This window comes from Achroia grisella, unplaced genomic scaffold (assembly GCF_030625045.1).
Source record: "Achroia grisella isolate CSIRO2021 unplaced genomic scaffold, CSIRO_AGI_Agris_v1 utg241, whole genome shotgun sequence".
Lineage (NCBI taxonomy): Eukaryota > Metazoa > Arthropoda > Insecta > Lepidoptera > Pyralidae > Achroia > Achroia grisella.
The window spans coordinates 1,248,463-1,271,034 of record NW_026712734.1 but is presented as its reverse complement, the minus strand read 5'-3'; the positions used below and the strand labels follow the sequence as shown (position 1 = coordinate 1,271,034).

Sequence of the window (22,572 nt, the reverse complement as noted above, 5' to 3'; positions counted from 1 at the left end):
CTTTGTTATAAATGTCAGTTATACATAAAGTTGAATTTATTACTTAAAGAAATTTTATTTCCTCTTAAAAACAATTCCCAACTTCCTTGAGAGCGAATAATAAATTAATCTTATGAACTGAAGTTTGAATATATTTTGCATAATGTTTAGTTTTATACGATTTCACGTACATAAAGTTAGTCTATGAAAATAATGGTATTGTTTAAATTTTATTACAAATATTCTTATTACAGCTTTAATTGGGTTTAGATTTCACCATAACTCTCATGATGAAATATTTTATAGGCAGCCTAAATTATTAGATTTAAAGATACGGGTATATAAATTAAAGCTTGCTTACTCAAAATTACACATAATTATATCTTATGGCTAATGATTACATATACTTGATTACTCAGAAATCTTGCTTCACTCAATAGAAATGCAATTGAGATTGTAATTATTCTAGGTACTCCTTTATAGCTTCAGAAATATAGTATTCGTATCTAAATATTATATTTTCGGAATTACTTATTACTTTTTATAGTTTATTCATCTCCCGTTATCATCATCTCTATTATTGTATCTTCATACAACAAGGAATGAGCCTACTTTAACAGTGATTGTACTAGCAATTCTTTTTTATAAATTGAACAAAATGTATTTACATAGTTTGTGCTATGTTTTACCCACGACTTCTATCGCACTACCCATATGGAATATAAATTAACTATAATAAAAAATAGGTTATTTTCTCATTTATACCAAATACTACAATGTATATTTACCCTAATATAAGCATTGGTTGAGCCATCAGTATAATTTATAATTAGTATACTCTTTATCATAAATACTATATAAAATATAGTAATTAATGTGGAAAGAAATTATTACACTTATATAATATTAAATGTTAAAATCATACCTAGGAGTATTTCATGAATAAATAATTGTGCAGTTGTTAAGTAAAGATAAAGAGGGCGTAATCCTCAATTAAGTGGTGACTGGAAACACGCGTGAGTGATAGAGTCCGTTAGAAGCAGCAAACTGTAAAGCTGGATGTAGGGTATGTAGACTATTTCGCTTAAAATTATAATCCTCCTATAATTCAATATTTTGATAAGTAATTTTTAAATTTCTGAATATGTATCAATGATAGTTGAAGTTTTACGTATGTACATATAATTGGAGATATATTTAAAGACATTTTTTATGTATTACAAATAAAAACATTGTTTTTCTTGTATTGATGATAAGACAACTGTTTATCCAAAATGCATACAATTAGTATATTAGTATATATAATTTGGCATTTGTATTAATGGAAATATGGGTTATTTAGGTAAAATAAACTGCATTAATCACAAATACATATTATAAAGGAAATATTTGCAACATTTTGTAGTAGCATATACCGTTTGAATGCAGATTTCTGAAACTATTATATTTTAGCTTAAACGTTTGTTACCAGTTATATTAAATTTTCAACATGAATAGTTTTATTCAAAGTGAAAATTTAATACCGGGATTTACTGCATTGACAAAATAACGTAAAATAAGTCAAGTCAAATAGTTAACGTAAAATAAATAAATCTGTCGGTTACGTTTCATTTGATGTCAATATATTATTAATTTATTAAAAAAATTATAAATCTACCATGAAATACGCATAGTTTACGCCATTTAATCAATTTTTACAATAGTCATGCTTGTAAAATATTTGTAATCGTTTATAGTTACCCATATTCTTGTAATAATCTATTGCAATGTATACCATTGCAATAGATTATTATTTTTACTCAATACACTGTTAACTATATATATTAGTCATCAAATCTGACCTTGGCGTTTGTTATAATAGTCATGGCAAACGATAGTGAATGGCAACAAATATGTACATAATAACGAGCCGAGACAATAGTAACTAATGTCTATGCTTTAACATTCTACATACATAAATACCAATTATCGAGCACTCAGGCAGTAACACGGCCTTGTTACACGATACTTGAGTTTATCGACAAGTGCTTGTAACGATTTAATTAAATGAACTTCCTCTATTGAGTTCGAATATCAAATAATCTCATTACACTACGCATTTGTGTTTAATGAAGTAAATCAATTAGCCGAGTCAAAGTTCCCACTGTTAGTTAAGAGTATTTGTAAAGTCCTGCAAATGAAACTTTGCAAAAATTAAACTTTGGAGGATCGAAGCGAAGCCAGAAGCAGTGGGTGCCGCCCGCGTTCATTTGAATTACTCCCGCTCCGCCTTTTGTGCTCAGCTTCATTTAGCGAACTTAAAGGAGACTCTTTTATTTTGCCCTTGCAAAGGACTTAAGAGATGCATTGTTGAATCTGTAACAAATTGCACGCCATGATTACGTTAAGAACTCCACCGTCGAATTGACGCGGAGCTTAGATTGGAACTTCACGTTTATGTACCTTTCTTCCGACTGCAACCAATTGTATCCTAATGAACAATTATTGCATCTTGGTGTTTTATTTTCCTTGCTGTGTAAATGTAATATGCATATTATATATTTGCTATTGTATATTTAATAAAACAAGTAGATATTCATACATTAAATTGCTATAAATAACAAAATATACATAGACATGAAACCACTGAATTTAACTTTTAAATAATTCTAATATATCCAGAGCCATTTGTAATAAACTATACTGATTTATAAACTAGCAGTGGGTGGAAATATTTGTATCACGTGAATAGAGAAAGCCTGCAGGCAAGTTGTAAACAGAGCTCGCAACAAGTGTCTATGTAAACATTTTCCATCATGTAGACATATTGGCGTATTTGCTTTTAAATTCTTGCTTTAGAAATACAGTTGTGAATAAGCCAGATTTACAATTTAAGATTTCTTTTGATAAAAACTATAAGATACTTGTGATAAATATAGTATAGAACTAATTTGTGTAAGTTATATGTCGGTATTGATTGCAAGAAAAAGAAATGCGAATAAATAATTATTATGTATAATATACAAAACAAAATAAAATGTAAAGTTAAATATATTCTTCTAGTAAATTTTAACACATGTGTATAGAATCATATCTCTAAAAAAAATAAAGGCACCTAACAATGTCATTTAGGCAGTAACATGAAAATATGTATATGTACCTATCTACTATATATATAATATCTACATTTATATATTTTGTTGCGGTTAAAAGTACTGACATTTACACGCTAAGTTTTGTGCACAACATAAACCCAAAAACTAGTCTAACACTCGACTATCGTTTATGAATTTCAATAACTAGATATTCTCAAAGGATAAAATATAAAAAATAGTACGTGTACGTAGGGCATTAGGACAAGAAAGGGTTTCGGAAGGGAGTAGGGAGCGTCACGAAGTCTGCCCGAGGCAATTTGGTACCAAATGTCGTTCGCTACGTGCGCCACAAATAAAGAGGATGGGATAAAGCCCCCGTATTACATTAGGAACTGTTAGGCTAGAAACGTCGGAATACAATGTGACTTGTGTGTTTTGTTTCGAAATGAAATATCTACGCCGACGTAATTGAGCGTCTTAATAAATAATGATTATTCGAAAATTGAATGGAATATAGCAGTATAACAGACACCTATTTTGTACAGATAATTCTACGCTTTTGAGATAACAAATACATGTTTGTAATCTAAATGACAATACTACTATTCTCTATCAGTCTAAATATATCGCAACTGTCGATAGATATCACGTCTTAACGAAAAGTAATCGCCAGGACCATTAATTTTCTTTCCAATATAGACGGCAGCCCTCCATAGGCCTGCTTACTTAATTTTTCTAAGTGCGTATCTATTTTTCACCCTTGGCCCTGACATCCCTGTGTTCGCGTCCCCCACCTTAAGATTTACGCATTCGACGCTAGCAATAAGCGACTACAGTAGCGGAGTCCATGTATTTTAAGAAGGTAGATCTTATGAGAAATTATTTACTTTTCTCAGAGAAGTTATATATGACAGTTTATATTTTCAAGAAGTTATTATTCGTATCCCTGAGTTTCCAAAAAACAACATCTATATGAACAAAAATATGTCTGCTTACATACTTCCATGCACATATCTATTACCTGTCTAATAGAACTGAAATAGCAATTACATAAATTTAACATGATGGCATAAAACTTAACATTGAATTCACTCAAAACGTAAGCAAAATTTTACCGAATTAATAGTAATAGTATGTAATATTATCTTATCTGTGGTAATTGGTTACTACCAAACTAAACTGGGCAATATAAATTAATTAGAAACACTGTGATGACATATTTACAGTATTTTTTTTATATTATTTATAATATTTTTACATGTCATCTAGTATTTTGAACTTTCATAAATTGGACTAATACTATAATATGGACAGGGTTATCTTTTGCATACTCTGTAATTATTACTGCCCAAATGTAATTCAATAATAAATAAGTATTATAAAATATTTGGTGAATAAAAACATTTCGTCCTTTCGCTTATAAGTTTATAAATAAAGAAACATGTAAATATGAATTTTATTCCAGAGTAAATGATATACATCAGAGGCTAGCCATTTACTAATGTAAAAATTTTGAGTTGGCCCGGTCGTAAAACCCATTAGCACGTATTTCGGGCCCACACTCTGTCGGAAGACCAGCTATATTGGGGTAAAAGGGAAAATGCATTGGCTTTTTGTAATGTGGCAATAACCTGAGGATTAGGACCGTCGGTGCCGTAGAATATTCCTCTATTTTCTGCTCAACGCACTTAACTGCACCCCGACATGCTTATACCTATTACGGACAATCTTTAACGTTAGGTCGTGATCCTAAATGTTTATATCTATAGGCTTGTGAACAAATATGACGCATATAAGATTGCTTTCACATTTCAGAAGAAAGTCCGAAGTGAGTATATTTTCACTTTGAATTTTTAGTACATGTACTTGAATATATACTTAAGTAGACGCATATGCAATTTGAAGTACAAAATATGTATTGTTTCCTGATAATATATTTTATTTATTAAAATTAAATCGTAATAATAATAATAATAATTATCATCTCAAAATAATATGGCACCAATATAAAATACAACTTACCAATTGTCAGAAGTAAAACAAGACCGTTGATTTATCCGAATATATCACTTACAAATTATGTATATTAAGAAGTATTTGGTAAAAAAAAAAGTTTTTTATGTTTACTCATTTGTTTAAATCAGTACTTACTACAGTATCTAATTTATTAGACGAAGAAGGTACAAGTGTTGCAACGGAATGTTGTCATGCGCGTAGGTACTCGACCACACCTCAGAACGAGGCCGGCCCGCTGCGCTGCAGCATCCTTGAAAGGCCACATTCCTTTAATATCTATTTACGGTCTTAGTCCTCATTTCTGATATTGCATACATAAATGTTATTTATCAATCTAACATACCATTTGCAATATTTCGTAACGGCATCATAGTTTATTCTTGAATAAAATTGAAAGTATTTGGTCGCAACAATGGCCGTGTTGATTAACTGTATATGCACTTGATCTACATTCCGTCAATTACATATATTATATTTAAACATTCTCTATTTTATTCTTTCTTATTTTATTAACTCGTGTCTCTTTCCTCACATCAATACATACATTATAATAATTAGATCCATATATGGCTTAACTTTTTGTAATTGGATTTTAAGTTCTAATACATCACACATATCACATATGCCTTCTTCTATGCATTTGTCCTTTTTGTATAATATAATACACGCGTATAATTTATATACACGCTATATCTATTAGATTACATTTTATGATATTACATAATTTTATTTGCATGGTTTCAGAACATCTTGGATAAATTTAATCCAGGAGCCCGTCAGATGATCACAGCTGGAAAGGCATATCTAAAAGCCTTGCATGGTAAGTAGATCTCGAATTGTAATAGTTCATGCAATAGTGTTAACCCGGGGGTACAAGCGTTGGATGCTAGGGGACGCATCGTGCTTCTTTTCACCCCTCTGTTGCGCTAAACTTTCAAGTTTCAATGGAGTGGGGTAGCGAAGAGGCGGACTAATTTTTATACCCCGCGGCAAAGTTTTATGATACCATGTACAAGTAGGTATAATAGGTTATTATAAGCTTATATACATCTCACAAAATTTACCAAAGGAGATTGAACAAAGTGAGCTAGATTGTTGGCAACATTCACTTAAGTATTGCAAATGTCCATGAACACGAGCCCTGAATGATTAGTCGTCTTATCCATATAAAATACAGATTTTTTTAGGTGACTGGACTAGCAAACAGGCTGATACCTTTTGGCAAATAATAACCATCCCCTATATAAGAACGCCACGGACGTCATGTTATTATGTGACGCCTTTAGTATCCCTACATATGACTAAGATACTACGCTTCTGAAGTCTGTAATTTCACTACTATATTTCATCCTCCAACCGAAATACGGCTTAGCTAACACTACATGTATATGTAGGTAGTCTAGATAGTATTCACCAGGATATCTTCCTTATTAGCAAAAAATAAAATGTTCATAAATCTGTAATATATTAATAGATGCAATACTGTAGTAATAGATGTAATATTCTAATTACTGTTCGATGATTATTTAGATATTCTAACTAGATCATAAAGTAAAATGTGCTAGCATACCATGCATTCTCTATCGATATCGTATTTACCTGAGGTCATAAATTTCAAGTAACACAATTATATATTATGATACTAAAAATTAAAATGAAGTTAGCTGTTTCAACTGCCAGTTTTACTCAAATTTTAAATGTGTAATTTATAAACACTAGTGTAATTTATATTATTTTTACACGGAAATATAATATATTGAAAAGGAAATTTACTCATGTAAGTAAAACTTATAAAAGTGACAGGCGTAAAGTCGACCGTGCTAGTAAAATTTTTGGGATTAAAAACATATTATACGCATATTACTACGCTTCGTTTTGCTTACGTACTTATTAGCGGTATTATTTTCTTACAAAATATATATCTACTAGGTATAACTCAACTCTCAACTCAACTCAACTCAACATTAATAAATCTGACTGACGTATACTCAGTGAAACGTAGACAATTAATTTATTTACTGTAAGCCAAATAGGCGCATCTATATGCAAAATCCAGTGTTACTTGGATACGTAACTGGGGCGTAGTTTGTGCCAAATCGTCTCTGTTGGCTTATCTACAATGTTATGCCCGAAGCTTTAGCAGCAATAAACTTGGGCATTCCGGGGATGTATGGCCCTTCGAGCCTGTTCCTTTATTTTACCGGCTATTTGTGGTTAATTCGTCTCATTGTACAACACTTTAATTACCCTAATTAATAAAGGACGTTGGAGCCTTAAAGAACACGGCTTTGAATACTACTGGTTCATATTGAATACTACTCTATTTTCCATTCTGTTCATAATATTACAGTGTAATAATATAAATATATGAAAATTTTATTTTAATAAAGAATCTCCAGAATATGATTTACTCTTAAAAAGTGCGTTTGGTAATTATCGACGTCAGGTATGGGGAATGATAAACAGTAATCGTTTTAGTAGGTCGTTTAGGTGTTAAAATAAGGGTTGTTAATTCTTAGATATTATCATACTAAGTACTCTTATAAACAGTATTAACCAAATTAAAAGATAAACATAAATTAAAAACGCGGAGTCATTTATTTAAGCCTAATGTCTTTGGAGGTCGCTTAAAATGTCCAAATAGGTACTATTTAAAGTTAATCGAGTTCATTTCACGTTCACATAACGATCATTATTTTTAAAGTCTTGAGAGACTCTTTGCATTTTTTATAATGCTCTATAGATTCCTAACTCTAAAGATATTTTTTAAAGGATCTGTCCTGAATATTTTACTATAAATTATACCAACGAAAAAAATCTTCTTCGTAATCGTAATTACCGTATTCGGAACTTGTAGACGTTAAGGAATGTTGTTTTGGGTTGAGCTTAGCTATTAACCGAATTTTATGTAGCTAGTAGATAAATCTGTTTTGGTAAATTGCCTGCAGTATTTTAGGATTAAAATTAGAACTGTTTATATCGTATTTTCTTTGTACACATTGCATTTTAAGATTTTGCCAGTATTGTGTATGTTCAGATGTGTTGTATTACCTTAGATATTTAGTAATTTGATGGCACATGCCTAAAGATTACTTTGCTATAAACAGAATTTTTATATTTAAATTCCATTATACATATATATTATAATTCCAATATTTGTGCATATATTATATACTTCTATATGTGTATATATTGATGTTAGACATTGCAGATTAAATTAACCCTATAGTCAACATTGCTTAAAACTATTTACTTCATTTCGATTAACTCTTAAGATATTTTTATTAATATAATTACACCATGATTATGTGACTGTGAACTAATGTCTAAACACGTATTCATTGTCTCTAGTATACTATATTATAAACATATATCATAACATGAAAGAAATGTGTTTACAATTTATTCAGACGACTGACTGTACAACAATATTAGCCTAGAAACTATTACAGTAAGCTAAGCTCATTTGATTAGTACCTAATTGTAGTAAAGAGAGTTCTATTTTAGTTTTAGCACTTTTTTTTCTCAATATTAGCAATTTAATACTCATAAAAATATTAATATATATGCTAGTTGCTATAGTTATTGTTATGATATGAAAATCTATTAACTCAATTAAGTCATGATGTCATAATGACTAATATTTTATATAGGTACAGTACGCGCAGTACTAAATTGATTTTGATGTTCCCATGCTGATGTTATACTAATATTATTACGATTGTAATCAACTTTTGTTTTTTGTGTTAAAAGTTATTATGTTGGTTTACGTCATCCCGGAGCTGTTACACTTTTTTTCGGACTACTTTTGACCGCAGCTGGCCTTTGCAGATTAACCGGACAATAGGAGGCGAATGCAGATGGCACTCCAAACCCGTGGAAGGACTTATAGAGCGTCTGAAGGCTAACACCAGCCTGACCGTCAGACTAAAATCGTATCCTCCTGAGGCAACTTCCCGTAATTTCGATCCCCGCTTGAATTGGACGGAGGATTGATCAGACTATTACAGACATTATATTTTCTCTATTTATTGTAGGTGCCGCAGCAGCATCGCGGTTGTATGTGGATGCTGTCGGCAAGCTCGGCAGACAAGCCCAACAGGGCACTTGGGGAGGATGTGCAGACATAGGTAACGACAATTGTATCAAAATAATTTGCATTAGTGTAATTTATATTTTTGTACTCGTATGTTATTAATAGGTATGATTTTAAGTTTGACAACACTGATCACTGAAAAGATAGTGTCTATCTATAAGTTCAGATATAATGCCTAATACACACAACATCGTGTTATTGTATCATATTAATAATCGTTTCATTATCCAGTAACCGTTTTTATTATGGATCCTATTATTATTTCCTCGAATTCAAAACAACATTATTTCATTAACGAACCCGGTGGTCTAACAGTTTAGCACTTCCGATGCATGCCTATCGAAAGTAAGGTGCTGATTGGATTCTCAAACAATACAAATATTTTTATTCGTCGATATGATTGTTTGTATTGGTTGAGTATTTTATACATGTAAATTAACATTAAAAATATCTTAATATTTCTTCTTACCATAGCACAAGCTCTGCTATGTTTGGGACTATTAAGCGCATTATGAATTGTCCTATATTATATATTTTTTTATTATCCATATTTACATTTATTATTTGCATAATTTTGTATAAAATCTGCCTGTTTTCATTTAACCCCTCATATTTAGTTATATTAGCTAAAATAACCAGGATTTCATTTATGGCAAAAGCAACATTGTACCTGCTTTAAATTTGCTGAACATATACCTATAAATCCAACGAGGAAGCAACCCTAACAGTGTTTTTTGGTAGATGTTTGTGTCAGATGCTGATGTTTGCTGTGCAAATAGCAAATACTCGATTAAAATTGACAATCATTTTTTTCTGCTGAGCGAAAATATTTCACGGTCCAAACGCAACAACCTCATAAGGTATATGAATTAATAATAGCCTAGTTACAAAGTGGCTTTAGTTTCTTTTTCTGTAACAGGTACAGCTCTTATGAAAGTGGTGGAGGTGTATCGGGAAATTCAAGATCAACAAATGAATATTGTAAGTTTTGAGATTACTTTTATTGATTGAATTTAATAATAGCAATTTCCTTGAATGAAGTTTTTTCTTTTTCGGATAATAATTAATTCAATAAATTATATAAGAAATAATATTAACTCAAAGCGTAGAGTATTATTGGACTGTCTAAAACGGTCAACTACTTTTTCGTTGTTGCAATTCGTTTTCATTAATAACGATTGGAAGGTTCTGGAATAACTATTTACCCACACAGTCATGAATAAAAGAGTTCGGCTTTTTTATGGAAACATTTGAACCGAAAAATTCCTATATGTTATTATTTATTTCAAACATGTCTATTAGATACCTATTAATTTCATCCTGATATACCGTACAATAAATATATAAATGTTTAGTCAATACACAATTAATTTCAAGCATCAGTTATTATGGACTCAACTTAGTTTCAATTATTTTTCCTTTAACCACTGAACACAAACCGTAATCCTCGATTTGTTTGTTTTGTACAGCTGAAGGCGTTCTACGTCGATTTGTTGGTTCCCTTGGAAACTAATCTAGAAAAGGATACAAAAGTAGTACAGGTCAGTCAATACGATTTCGTCTTTCATAATCTTTTATGTATATACTACCGTATTTTCAGGAATTGTTTACTGCGAGGAGGAAATAGGGTACACAGTTCAAATAAGCTTAGTATCTTGTAAGATAAGAATTTCTATTAAAAAAGTTTTTCCCGAGTGAACGACCCTTGCCATATATTTTTTTATACAACTTGTATTGTCCAAGCACAAGAGAGATAAATATAATGACACGTTGTGTAAAGTAGAATGGAGATACGTTCGTATAATTATATTTAATCAATTACTCTACGAGAATGACAAGAACATAATACTTTATCTATATGTAATAGAGACGTACTTCATATTATTTGAAAATGGTACAAAGTCTCAGTAAGGTTTTTCCAAGGCCTTATAAATAGTGTAGTGTAATTCATATTTAAGTTAACTAAATATATTGAATTAAATATATCGCAACTACATCTACGTACCTGTCTGTCTACGATATAGTTTTATATCTCTGTAGTTAAATTCGACTAAATTTCTACTTCGGTTTTGTAGGTAAAATTGATAAAAAAAATTAACTCCTAACTTAGCTATAGTAGTAAGATATGATTGTATTTGGAATTGTTATCAAGTAACTGTTGAATCATATGGAGCATAAACAAACCTATTGTATATTACAAACATTTTTTATATAAAATTTGCATCTTGTTTTTTACATTATATTTTTTTATTTTAGTCTGAGCAAAAACGATTCCTCCAACAACACAAACTACGTTCAGAGAGTTACAGCAAAGCTGCTGCTACCATAAAAAAACAACGGAAGAAGAAGACCAACGTTACTAAAGTTGGCTCCGCAATGGACAAAGAGATGAAGGTACTTTCCTTTCTGAAAGTAACTATGTATTATTATAATTGTTACATCCGTTATACGATAATGACAATATTTATATGTTAGATGGCACGTAGTGTAATAAATCGTGATGGGTGGAAATGGTATGGTGGGTCAAATCCTGGGTATCCTCTACTATAAATATTTAATTATAAGTAGTAATATACTTTTATATTCAATTATTATATTGAATCTTTATAAACATTTTATACATAAACTTCCATCACTTATTCTATTATTGATATCGTTTATGATCAGGTATCCAGGTATTTGTAATATACATTTTTATGAATTCAATAAGAAACAATATTATCAATTTGTTTTACCGAATATTTATTTACATGCTTAAGTAAGTAAATAAAATTTCTCCGAAACTGAGACGGTCTTTGATAATATTTTTATGATACCCAATCCATGTATATGTATGTCACATATTTTATTACAGAATATGCAAATATTGGAAGAAGAAAAGACAAAACTGGACGCGTTTTGTGAGCAAAGCTTGAAAAATGTAAGTATTGTAGGACCGACTCATACGTAACTGATTATATAACTCTATCTTTAATATTAATGCTGTCTTTATGTTATCTAATTTACAAAGTACAGATGTGTGAGGCTTTGACGAAAGCCCACATGAAAAGAGAATCTATTAAGTTACTTACTTCCAAACAATAAAACATATGTATATCACATACCTACAACTGAATAAAAATGATAAAAGTTGGGCTTTATTATAATAATTTTTTAATTATAAGTACAATATATAGGTTTTATATTTTATGTTCTACTATTAATGTTTTCAAATACAATTAAAAGGTAAAATTTTTATAATAAATTAATAAGAAGCTTTTATAATTAGGGTTTAAATTGCAGTTCGGTTCAATTTTGTTTCTTAAATATCTATGATTACAGATACCCACATAAAAACATGTTACAAATAAGTAACATGGTTTTATGTAGGTATCTGTTTAATTTGGAGACATAATTGTTTCCATAATTAATTCCATTATGTCATTTCTGCTGTAATGTCTATAAAAAACAGATAACGTCACTGTAATAATTGATTTCAGGCCATGACACAAGAACGTCGTCGCTACGGATTTGTATTAGAAAGGCAATGTTCGTTGGCTAAACACTGGCTTGCGTACCATGCCGCTGGTGCTGCATCATACAATGCTGGTTTGGATGAATGGCTTGAAGTCTCCAGGACAAGAGAATATTTGCCTCCCAACGTAGAAGCCATGTTCGTCAGCAGGATGAGGGTATATATCTATTATATAAAAATATCGAGTCACAACGTTTGTTAGGTATCTTACTCCTCAAAAACGGCTTAACCGATTTTTATGAGAGTTTTCGTGTATATTTGGTCGGTCTAAGAATGGGACGTAGGTTTTTTTATAACCCTGAGTGATAAGGGTGGTCCTATCCAGCAATACAATAATTTATGTGGCAAAATAGAAACACTAATATTATAATGTAAATTATTTGAACTTACATTACATTTGATTTTTGTTACTACTGACTATATACAACATATGGTCGCTTAGTCCCTAGTGTTATAATAAATTTGTACAACATTTTAAAAGTATGTTTTTACTTATTCCATAAAGCAGAAGATTCGCAACATATGACTTTGAGTTTTTATATAAACACACTAGTGACGGTTTCTTACTCTTTTGTTATTTTGTCACAAAACTAATTTTAATAGGACAAATATTAAAATATAATTAATTAATTTTTGAAATACGAAGGAGTTTTAAATAATGAAAATTTAAATATATTTTTAAAATAAAGACATAGAGTATACATACTCATATAACGAATTATATAGACACATCTGATATCGTCTCATTCTTTCTATTATTATAAATATAAATCAAGTGGAAGATTTTTTTTGTCTATATTTTCCGACCTACTGCCATTACATTTATACGTAAAATTATCTTTATGGCTTCTCGTATCGCACAAACCCCATTTAAATCTGACATTACGGGGAAAATGTAAAAGTCGGAAATTGCACTTCGTATTATATTGTCCTTTTTAACTTTTAACTTTAATGTTATATTTAAATTTAACAATTACATAATTTATTACTAATTTAATTGATTAAGGCGATTGACAGTTGATGGCAGACAAATCAATTTTCTACGTCCGGCTTACCATTTTAGAGCCCTCACTTAATCGCCTATTATCTGTTTTTAACTTCCAAAAAGAAGAGGCTATCAATTTAAGTCTATATTTTGTATATGTTACGCGATATCTTTGCTCAAACCGGACGGATGCTTATATTTCTTTGTAACCGATAGAATTTAGTCTCCATTGACAGAATTTACTTTATAGCGATACAAATAATTGGTTGTTGCATAGTACAAAATTTTTAATTTTATATCTTTTCAAACCTTATTAATTTTATTAACAGCAAGTTTCGTTCTGGGCTGATGAAGAAGTATATGCCAGTCCTCGAACGGGGGATGATGATGACCGAGCATCTGTTGGCTCCGCATTGAGGAAAACACGTTCTGTAGACGCCTCGTGTCTTGATATTCGATCAATTGGTGATTTGGGATCGCCTGCTCAAGGTCTATCAAGGGCCAAATCTGATTTCAATCTACAAGCAAGCTCTCACATAGCTGATCAAGGTAATTTATTTATCTAGAAAAATAAATATTAAAATTACTTCACAAATTATACAAAAGAATTAATTTAAAATTCATGTATTTAATTAAGTAACATTTTTGCGGTTGTTACAAATGTGAACAACATTATATAATCAGAATATTTACCGTGATACGTGAACGGTTTTAAAACCATCCTGATCATGTGTCGGCCAGAATGAAAGCGTCAATCCGAATACTCAGAACACCGTTAATCGGGAGCTCGTAAAAATATAATCATGGCAAATATTCCGTTTGTATAATATGTGAATATTTAAACATAATAAATCTATATTTTTTTCTACATTGATAAAAAATGAATTGCAGAGACTGACCCCCGCACGGCAATACGACCTTCATCTCTTGCACCAACAACTTGTACATCTCGAGATCCACCTTTAGCACGAGCATTGTATGCTTATGCAGCCGCTGGAGATAACCAGCTAAGTTTCCAGCAAGGAGATGTCCTTGCTTTACTCGGAGAGAGAACAAAGGGGTGGCAGTACGGGGAAAATTTACGCACACATCAAGCTGGATGGTTCCCGCTGGCGTATACAGAGTCGATAGCCAATGATGAGCCAACGTAAGTTATTATTATATGTATATAGTTATTGCGTATTTATAAAGTTTTCGTTTGTCATCGATCTATTGGAATTAATTCAGTTTCCTGCATAATTATAATATAATCAGTATTTTTATGTGAATTAAAAGGTACTCATACATATAGTATAACAGCGAGGTATATGCGTGAACTCTATCTCTCTATCTTTTTGTATTCATATTAACTATAAAATTGAAAATGTTTAGTAGCATTCTTATGATTGTTTGATATAATTCAATTGCATATTGAAACACCATTTTTTAATCGTTTTCAAACGCACGCAGGTTTTCAATTCGACTGTATTTTTGGCCCTACATTACGCCATATCTTTGCATCGGTTTCCATAATTCATTTTACCAGAGGTAGACAATAATAGTTTTCTGCCTCGGTCTCGCTTATTTCAGCCGCCCACCAGCTATCTTGCTTTGCAATTAGTGCAATTATGGGATAAATAGCATGATATCTGACATCTCAGTCTCCTAAATTACAACATAGGAGTGGTGTCATCGGTGTCACATAATTACGTGATGTCTGTAGTACTGTTTAAGCATGGCAACGGTTACCATTTACCGTCAGCTTGATTTCTATTTCATAAAAATGCAATTCAATAAAATTGACAGCAATCCTTCACTGTCACAATAGTGTTTGTAAAATACTTATATCGATTTACACCTTTTTTTCTTAAAGACTATATTTTGCCAATTTTACAGCAGTAGTTCACCAGCTCGTTGGGGTTGCGCACAGACTCCTAGCGAAGCGCCGCCACCTGCTCCGATTGCCCATGCACAAACAACACCTAGCACTCCATCAGTGCATGGTCATCCGCCAACTCGGATGTTCGGGGACACAGTCACTGCTCACCATGTTAACAAGGTATATTGAGTACCTGTCTAATATTTATTCTTCTGAATCACTTTGGGTACGTGATGAAAGTATATAGGTAGTCTGATTTTGAAGTGCCTGTCCCTGTTTATGATTTAGAGTAACTTTCTTTAATTTTTATGTTATCACTAATTAAATAAAATGGCAATGTATTACTACGCTAGTTCTACTTTACTTCCCTATAGTTTGTATGACATTCTTGAGACAAAAAACGATACTCGATTGCCACATGGAGATTTCGATATAAAATTCAAGCTAAACAGTATATTTATTTTATAGGGTCGCCTTGGTAGTAGCTCTCCAGGGCTACCTCCTACTCTTCCGGCTCCATCACCAAGCGCTTTGAGCACCTCAGCTAGTGCCACTTTCCATTCACCTACACCAGTACCAGTACCGAGCGCCATAAAAAATTCTACATCTTCTGCCAGTTTCACCACTCATGCTGTCATTGAAACAAGAAGTTTTGGACCCCAAACACTGCCAATGCGTTCTCAGGTAAATGTTTTTATATTGTATTATAATATATATTATTAGTGAAATGTAATTATTAACATATTCTATAATATACTTACTACACTGTGTACATATCAGTTAGTGCTGTTTCGATTGAATTAAATTATATTTTACCAATGACAACTGAACAATAATGGAATAATATTGTACAATAATAAATAAATAATATTTTGGAACATTATTTATTGTTTTTCTGTACGTATATAATACGTGTTGATAATATATTCTTATTATAGACCGTTTTATACCACTGTAATAGTAATTTTATATTTAGTTCTAAATAATTATGATACTGCGTATATTTCTAAGTACTAATTTACATTCTAATTTAATATTTTTTATTTGTTATATAAATACAAATGTTTCAATAAAGATTATTTCTATATATAAAATTTCTACCTTAGGTAACGCAGAATAAGGCTGGTCCTGCTAAAACAGTAGTGACGGCTGTAGGTGCTGTAGGTAATGTATCACTACATAGCTCCAACGACTCTGGCTTTTCTAATGAGCCCCCACCACAGCCTGATATTGATTACAGCGATGAAGAAGCTCAACGACTGCGAGTCCCTATCAGGTATCTTTATAATAATGAATATGGTAAAGTTGGGTTTGCTTGCGTATATTATTTAATTTATTTATAATTTGCTAGCCAGCTAGTTTTATTTATTATTTATTTTATATTTTATAGTAAAGCTGCTCAATCAATGAATGACCATAAAGCTTATTTACTGAAAACACAAAGCTTGAGGCGTGGCCCAAAACCTCCCAATGCAAATGGGTATTTGACAGATGACCAACAATTAATGTTACGCAACATGTTAGATATGGATAAAGATTCTCAAAGAGTTAAAAGAACAAAATCATTCTGGAAATTTGGCAGAACAACTTCGGAAGAGATTATGGAGGGTATGTCATTATGGCAACATCGCGACATTGTGGATACAGTACCAGAATTCAAGAAGAGATTGTATGATAAAATGAAAAAAGAATTAAGACCTGCACCCGATGTACCTGATTTAAGAAAACAGGGTAGTCCTGAAAAAATGCCTATTCCCGAAAATTCACACCAGCGGCCCAAGGAAACAATTGACAGAAAGGAGGTTAAGATTACTAATGGAATACGACAAGCCAAAAGTTTAGGCTCTATACAAACTGAAGAGCATACTGAAAGAATCAAAAAGGGTAGCGAAAACTTTCAACAGAATCAAACAATGACGAAGAAAAGTATTTCTGAAAAAGCCATAGCTGAAGAAAAACATGAAGATTTCCTTCCACGAATTGAATCCAGGCACTCTGATTTGACTAATACTAGTACTATAAAAACAAATTTTGAAAATAGTTTTTACAATGATGAAAACGGAGAAGGTTTCGTAATGAAAACTGTTAAACGTAGAGAGATATTACAAAGATATGATAATGATAGCAGTTCTGATGTAAATTCCGTTGCTTCGAGTACCGATCCTTACGACTGTATAATAGTAGATGATCACATGACATCTCGGAAGCAACAAGAACTTGATAGGCGTCGTCAAGCACAATTAATGGAAGAAGAAGTAAAAAAACGTAAAGAAAATGCATATATGCCTGAATTTGAGGAAATTGAAATTACTCCGATAAAGCCCCATATTCGAGCTTCAATGATAACAGAAAATTCAAAGAAACATTCTCATGAACGTACTCCTCCTAAAACTATGGAATTCAAAACTTTTAAAGACAATTCAAAAGAAATCAAAACATTTTCTGCATCATCAGAAACTTTAAAGTATAAAGATAATGAACAGCATACAGATCGCTATGGTATACCCACAGAACGCAACAATAATGAAATACACAATGACGAACATTACAATGGGCATGACGAAGGCACTCTTAAATATAAAAAACGTTCAAGCAAAGAAGAAAAAAATCGTCAACAAAATGTTTTTGAAAATGGAAAGAACCACAAAAAAGATTATCCACAAGCCGAAGTTAGAACTCAAAAAAAGGATGTTAAATCATATGAAAATAGAGAGCCTAGAATTGACTATTCACTGGACAGACGCCAATTGAGAAATGATTTCAATAATTCTAAAAATAGAGTAGATCCACGAAATAGAAATAGAGTAAGTAGGAGTTATGATGACAGTTCATTACCATACCATGGACGAAGAGATGAGAGGTTTTATGAGTCCAATATATCATACTTCAGCGACCAAGAGCGACATGTATCGCGGTATGATTATGAAACTGATTCGAAGAAAGCCGAAAAGTCTAAAATAAGACAAGAAGAAGCTAGACTTGAAGCAAGGCGCTTTGCAGACCGACGCAGCGAAGGTCCATACAGTGAATCTGATGATCAAAAATTTAATGAGGCTTTGAAACAACAAAGACCACAACTATTGCCTCGAACTAAACTTCTTAAGAGGACCGCAGATGGAAACGAGTTACCAGAGGAAGGACATACTTTCGGACCTTGGTATGATTTGTGGGGTCGTGAAACTGCTGTTTACAAATAAGGTATATTATATTTGTATTCTCATTGCAATATTTTCTTTTAGTTTAGTTTTTAGTTGCTTATTCTCTGTTATTGCATCATGTTATATGCGGTCTTTGTTTTTATAATACGTATATTCTTAGACTGACTGTAACGATACCTTTGTCAATTAAATATGCTGACTCTTTCATTCAACTAATTCACCTATATATCTCTTTCACTTAATCTTATAATTTTTTGAACTATTTAAAGTTTATTCCTGGTCCGCAATTCTAAATCGTTTTGGATAAATCATTTTTTAATTGTATAAAGTTTAATATTTCTACATAGATCACGCAAATAATGTTAACGCATTTAAAATACATATTTATATGGGGATCATAATCTTATATTGATAATACTTTAAATATTTTCTTAACATTTTCTTAGTATCTTCCAATATCTGAGAAAACGTGTTTGCTACTTTATATTTTTATATTATTATATAACAATATTGTATTTTATACGCAGGCCTCAACAATTCGCTACGGTGAAGCTACGGAAGGCGCTAACAAATGATCGATCGTCGCCTACCATCGAATAATGATTTATAATAATATAATTATTATTTTGTTACTTAATATTAAATGTAAATTAGAAACACCATGTATTTTGTACAGTTAAATATTCATAGTTTAACAAAGAATATATCACAATTTTTACATAATCCAACAGTTTGTTTATTTTCTATAATAAGTTTTTCCTGAGAATCGTTTTTTAAGATAGGTAACTTATTGGTAATTTAATAGACTTACAAGCTGCTCTCTATAATTTAAAAAGTAATAGAGATTTGTCAGTCATAAATAGGGCGTAATAACAATTATGGTTCTTTATAATAAAATCTAAATAAATCAATAAACATAAAACGTTATAAAATAATTCGTTCCTTACACAAAACTAATGCAATCTAAATCTAGTTAAGTGAATAAATAATATTGATCGAACCCGGGGTCTTAATTCACCCAATCATAAAGAATGGTTATATTACTGCCTTACAACTATTATAGTACTAATATCTAATTTCGTACACAATGAACGATAAACGGCGAGCTACAAATAAAACAAAACATGATCTCCGAAATTGAATAATGCCGGATACCAAGTGACATATGTATACAGGAGAAAAATCAACGTCAATTGGCCCTGCGCGACAATGGGCAAATGATTTATTGCGTTTCCCTCCGGCCGGAACTGACGCGCCGTCACCGTCTCGAAAAAATATTCTCGGCGATATGTTGTGCGTCCCCAAGGGAATGGCCCTCGCCGCCTTTCGATTATAAGGTGACGTTTACTTGTCAGATGTGAAAAGGACAGGAAAATGAAAATCGTGAAAATCGTAAAAATCGAAGTTAAGATTAGGAATTTAATCAAATACCATATTAAACTTCATGTTATAAATTATATTTTAATGAAATAGAAAATATTGAATATTTTATCATGAAATGTATGATCAAGTATTAAAAAACATGTTATATTAAAAATATAAATAAATATACCTAATTACTTTATACTTAAGCTAGATATCCTATACCACGGAACTAGACACGAGTCAATTTGCAAAATATTTATTACTATATTCTAAAGCTCAGTATTTTTAATCATGCCGAAAGGATCAAAATTTGAATACGTTACGGTGTTGTGGTATTACCATGATTTATACGAAAAAGGTCATAAAACAAATAAAAAAAAAGCTTTATTACCTACTAACTCTCCGCTTAAGGAGACGCCGATAACAAACCAAAATTATTTCAAAAGAGATAGCGATAGACCTGCCATGTTTGATTCGATGCGTTAGGATCTTTCCATTATCATCCATTAAATAAATATATTTATAATAATATATAGTTGGATATATCCAACGAAATGTGTTCAATGTTGCATCATCTATGAGGAGGACAATGCCTCTGACTATCCTATGTGGAATAACAGTCGTGATGACATATTGTTATTATTTTATTAAAGCATCAACATATAAAAGTAGGGTAACTGTGATTAAACGAAGAGTAGAATAGTGCTCGTATGCAAACGCCTAGCGTAGTTGATATAGCACAGTCACAGCTAAGATTTTCTTTGTGAGTGAGCCTGTGAAGGTAAAAAAGAGCTGCGATTATGTACCGACCCTACAGGAAGCGGTCTTTGCCCTGTCAAAAGGAACCTTACAACCCAGCCTACACGTCAAAATATCTTTGTCAAGTTAACTACCTAAGTAAGTATGCGAAGTACGTGTAACCACGCCACTTCTGTAGGGTGAAATTTAATTATGCTTTAACTTCTCGCAATATATATAACATTGAGCTTTTGTTAAATATAATGAATGCCACAGGAGAATTCTATCTAAGTAGAATTATTAATTATTCACAAAAAAAAATGTTTTATTATAAGTAGTAGTAGCTTAATGTTTAGGTATTTCCGAAAAACATACTGCCTTGAAAATACGTGAAATATTTTTGTTGTTTCTAAATAAATATAAATAACCCTGGTCAATTACCTACTACAGCGCCATCTAGTCGCACGGTAAACAGAACTTGCGTTAAGGAAATTTTTTTTTTTGTAATTACATAAGTAATATGTTTATTTATTACGAAGACCGATACAATGAAACTCTTCAATAAAAATGTTTACACCGTGCGAGGAATCGAACACTTGACCATTGGAAGTAAAGTGATGTGTAAAACCGCTACCGTACCACTGAGGACGTTTATAATTATATAATAACGGCAATCAAATCGAGCAGACAGTCCTTTGTGATAACATTTTGCTTGACACAGAAAATTAATATTATCATAAAAAATTAACACAGACGCGAATAAGATTTATCAAATGGAAAGAGTAATTAAAATCCGTTTAAAATATATACAAAAATCTTATAACACTAACATAAAAACTTAAATTAAGAATACTATGGAAATAATAGAGTTAAAATTATTTTTTTAAATATATTTGATAATTAATAAATAATATACTTATATCACTACTGAATAGTATAAATATAAATCCTTTGTTCACTTACGCAACATCACAGCGATGACAAACAAACAGCCACGAGACGCCCCCGACGACATAAAAATCAATTTGCAGTGCAAATCGAGCGAGCAGACCAATGCTTTCCAAGTCATCGGTTCTCTTAAGCGCCCTGGCCTGGAAAAATCCACAATTTTGTAAAAAAATATGCGCTATCATTTTAAATGCAGTTTAACTAAATAAATATTATGTTTCATGTAGCAACATCTTGTATGGATTATTAGTTTATTAAAAAAGGCCTAATACAATATTCCAAAAGTTATATTCTAAGACTCATGTTGACGATATACCTATTTATTTAAACTGTCATCTTCTAGCTAAATGATTGATGAGTATTTTGTTGGAACGGATTATTAGAGAATGGTGGTAAATTGCAAGGTGAGAAATGACAGTGAAAGTGATGGAAAAACCAAAACACATTTTTTAATAATAATTATTATTATTAGATATGTATTCAAATCGTGGAATGACTCCGACCACCAGCAATAAAGCAGGACCGCTAAATTGTAATATGCGAGTACATTGTAAACATTCTTGTTTATCCGTCAGAATATATCTGTTTTACAATTTTCTTAACGCTAGGATCAGTAGGTAATGGCATCGAAATACATACATATATGTACATACCTACTATGTAATCTAGATGATAAGCGAACGGGGCAATTTGGCAACGCCACGCGGCCTGTTTCATTGCATGCCAACCCACATGGAGCTCTGCATTTTAGTTTCGCTGCCCTAATTTATGTTGAATGAACACATTATAATCGCCATATTGTTCTAATTTATTTCATACCGGCCTTTTGTACGAAATCAGT

General features: G+C 31.5%; 1 protein-coding gene across 3 annotated transcripts in view; it reads left to right on the top strand.

Annotated features, from left to right (window-relative positions):
• The window catches only part of LOC131842478 (uncharacterized), a 157,011-nt gene extending 137,634 nt beyond the window's left edge, over positions 1-19,377 (top strand). For 2 of the 3 annotated variants that reach the window (XM_059191012.1, XM_059191013.1), the window contains 14 exons: positions 5,814-5,889; positions 9,107-9,199; positions 10,085-10,146; positions 10,635-10,706; positions 11,422-11,559; positions 12,020-12,085; positions 12,645-12,836; positions 13,994-14,213; positions 14,556-14,811; positions 15,540-15,702; positions 15,991-16,206; positions 16,629-16,798; positions 16,913-18,720; positions 19,208-19,377. In XM_059191012.1, the coding sequence (XP_059046995.1) occupies positions 5,814-5,889; positions 9,107-9,199; positions 10,085-10,146; positions 10,635-10,706; positions 11,422-11,559; positions 12,020-12,085; positions 12,645-12,836; positions 13,994-14,213; positions 14,556-14,811; positions 15,540-15,702; positions 15,991-16,206; positions 16,629-16,798; positions 16,913-18,719 (3,531 nt within the window). In that variant the 3' untranslated portion in view covers position 18,720; positions 19,208-19,377. The remainder of the gene's footprint in view (positions 1-5,813; positions 5,890-9,106; positions 9,200-10,084; positions 10,147-10,634; positions 10,707-11,421; positions 11,560-12,019; positions 12,086-12,644; positions 12,837-13,993; positions 14,214-14,555; positions 14,812-15,539; positions 15,703-15,990; positions 16,207-16,628; positions 16,799-16,912; positions 18,721-19,207) is intronic. The other variant, XM_059191014.1, reaches the window with a different exon arrangement.
• The last annotated feature ends 3,195 nt before the right edge of the window (positions 19,378-22,572 follow it).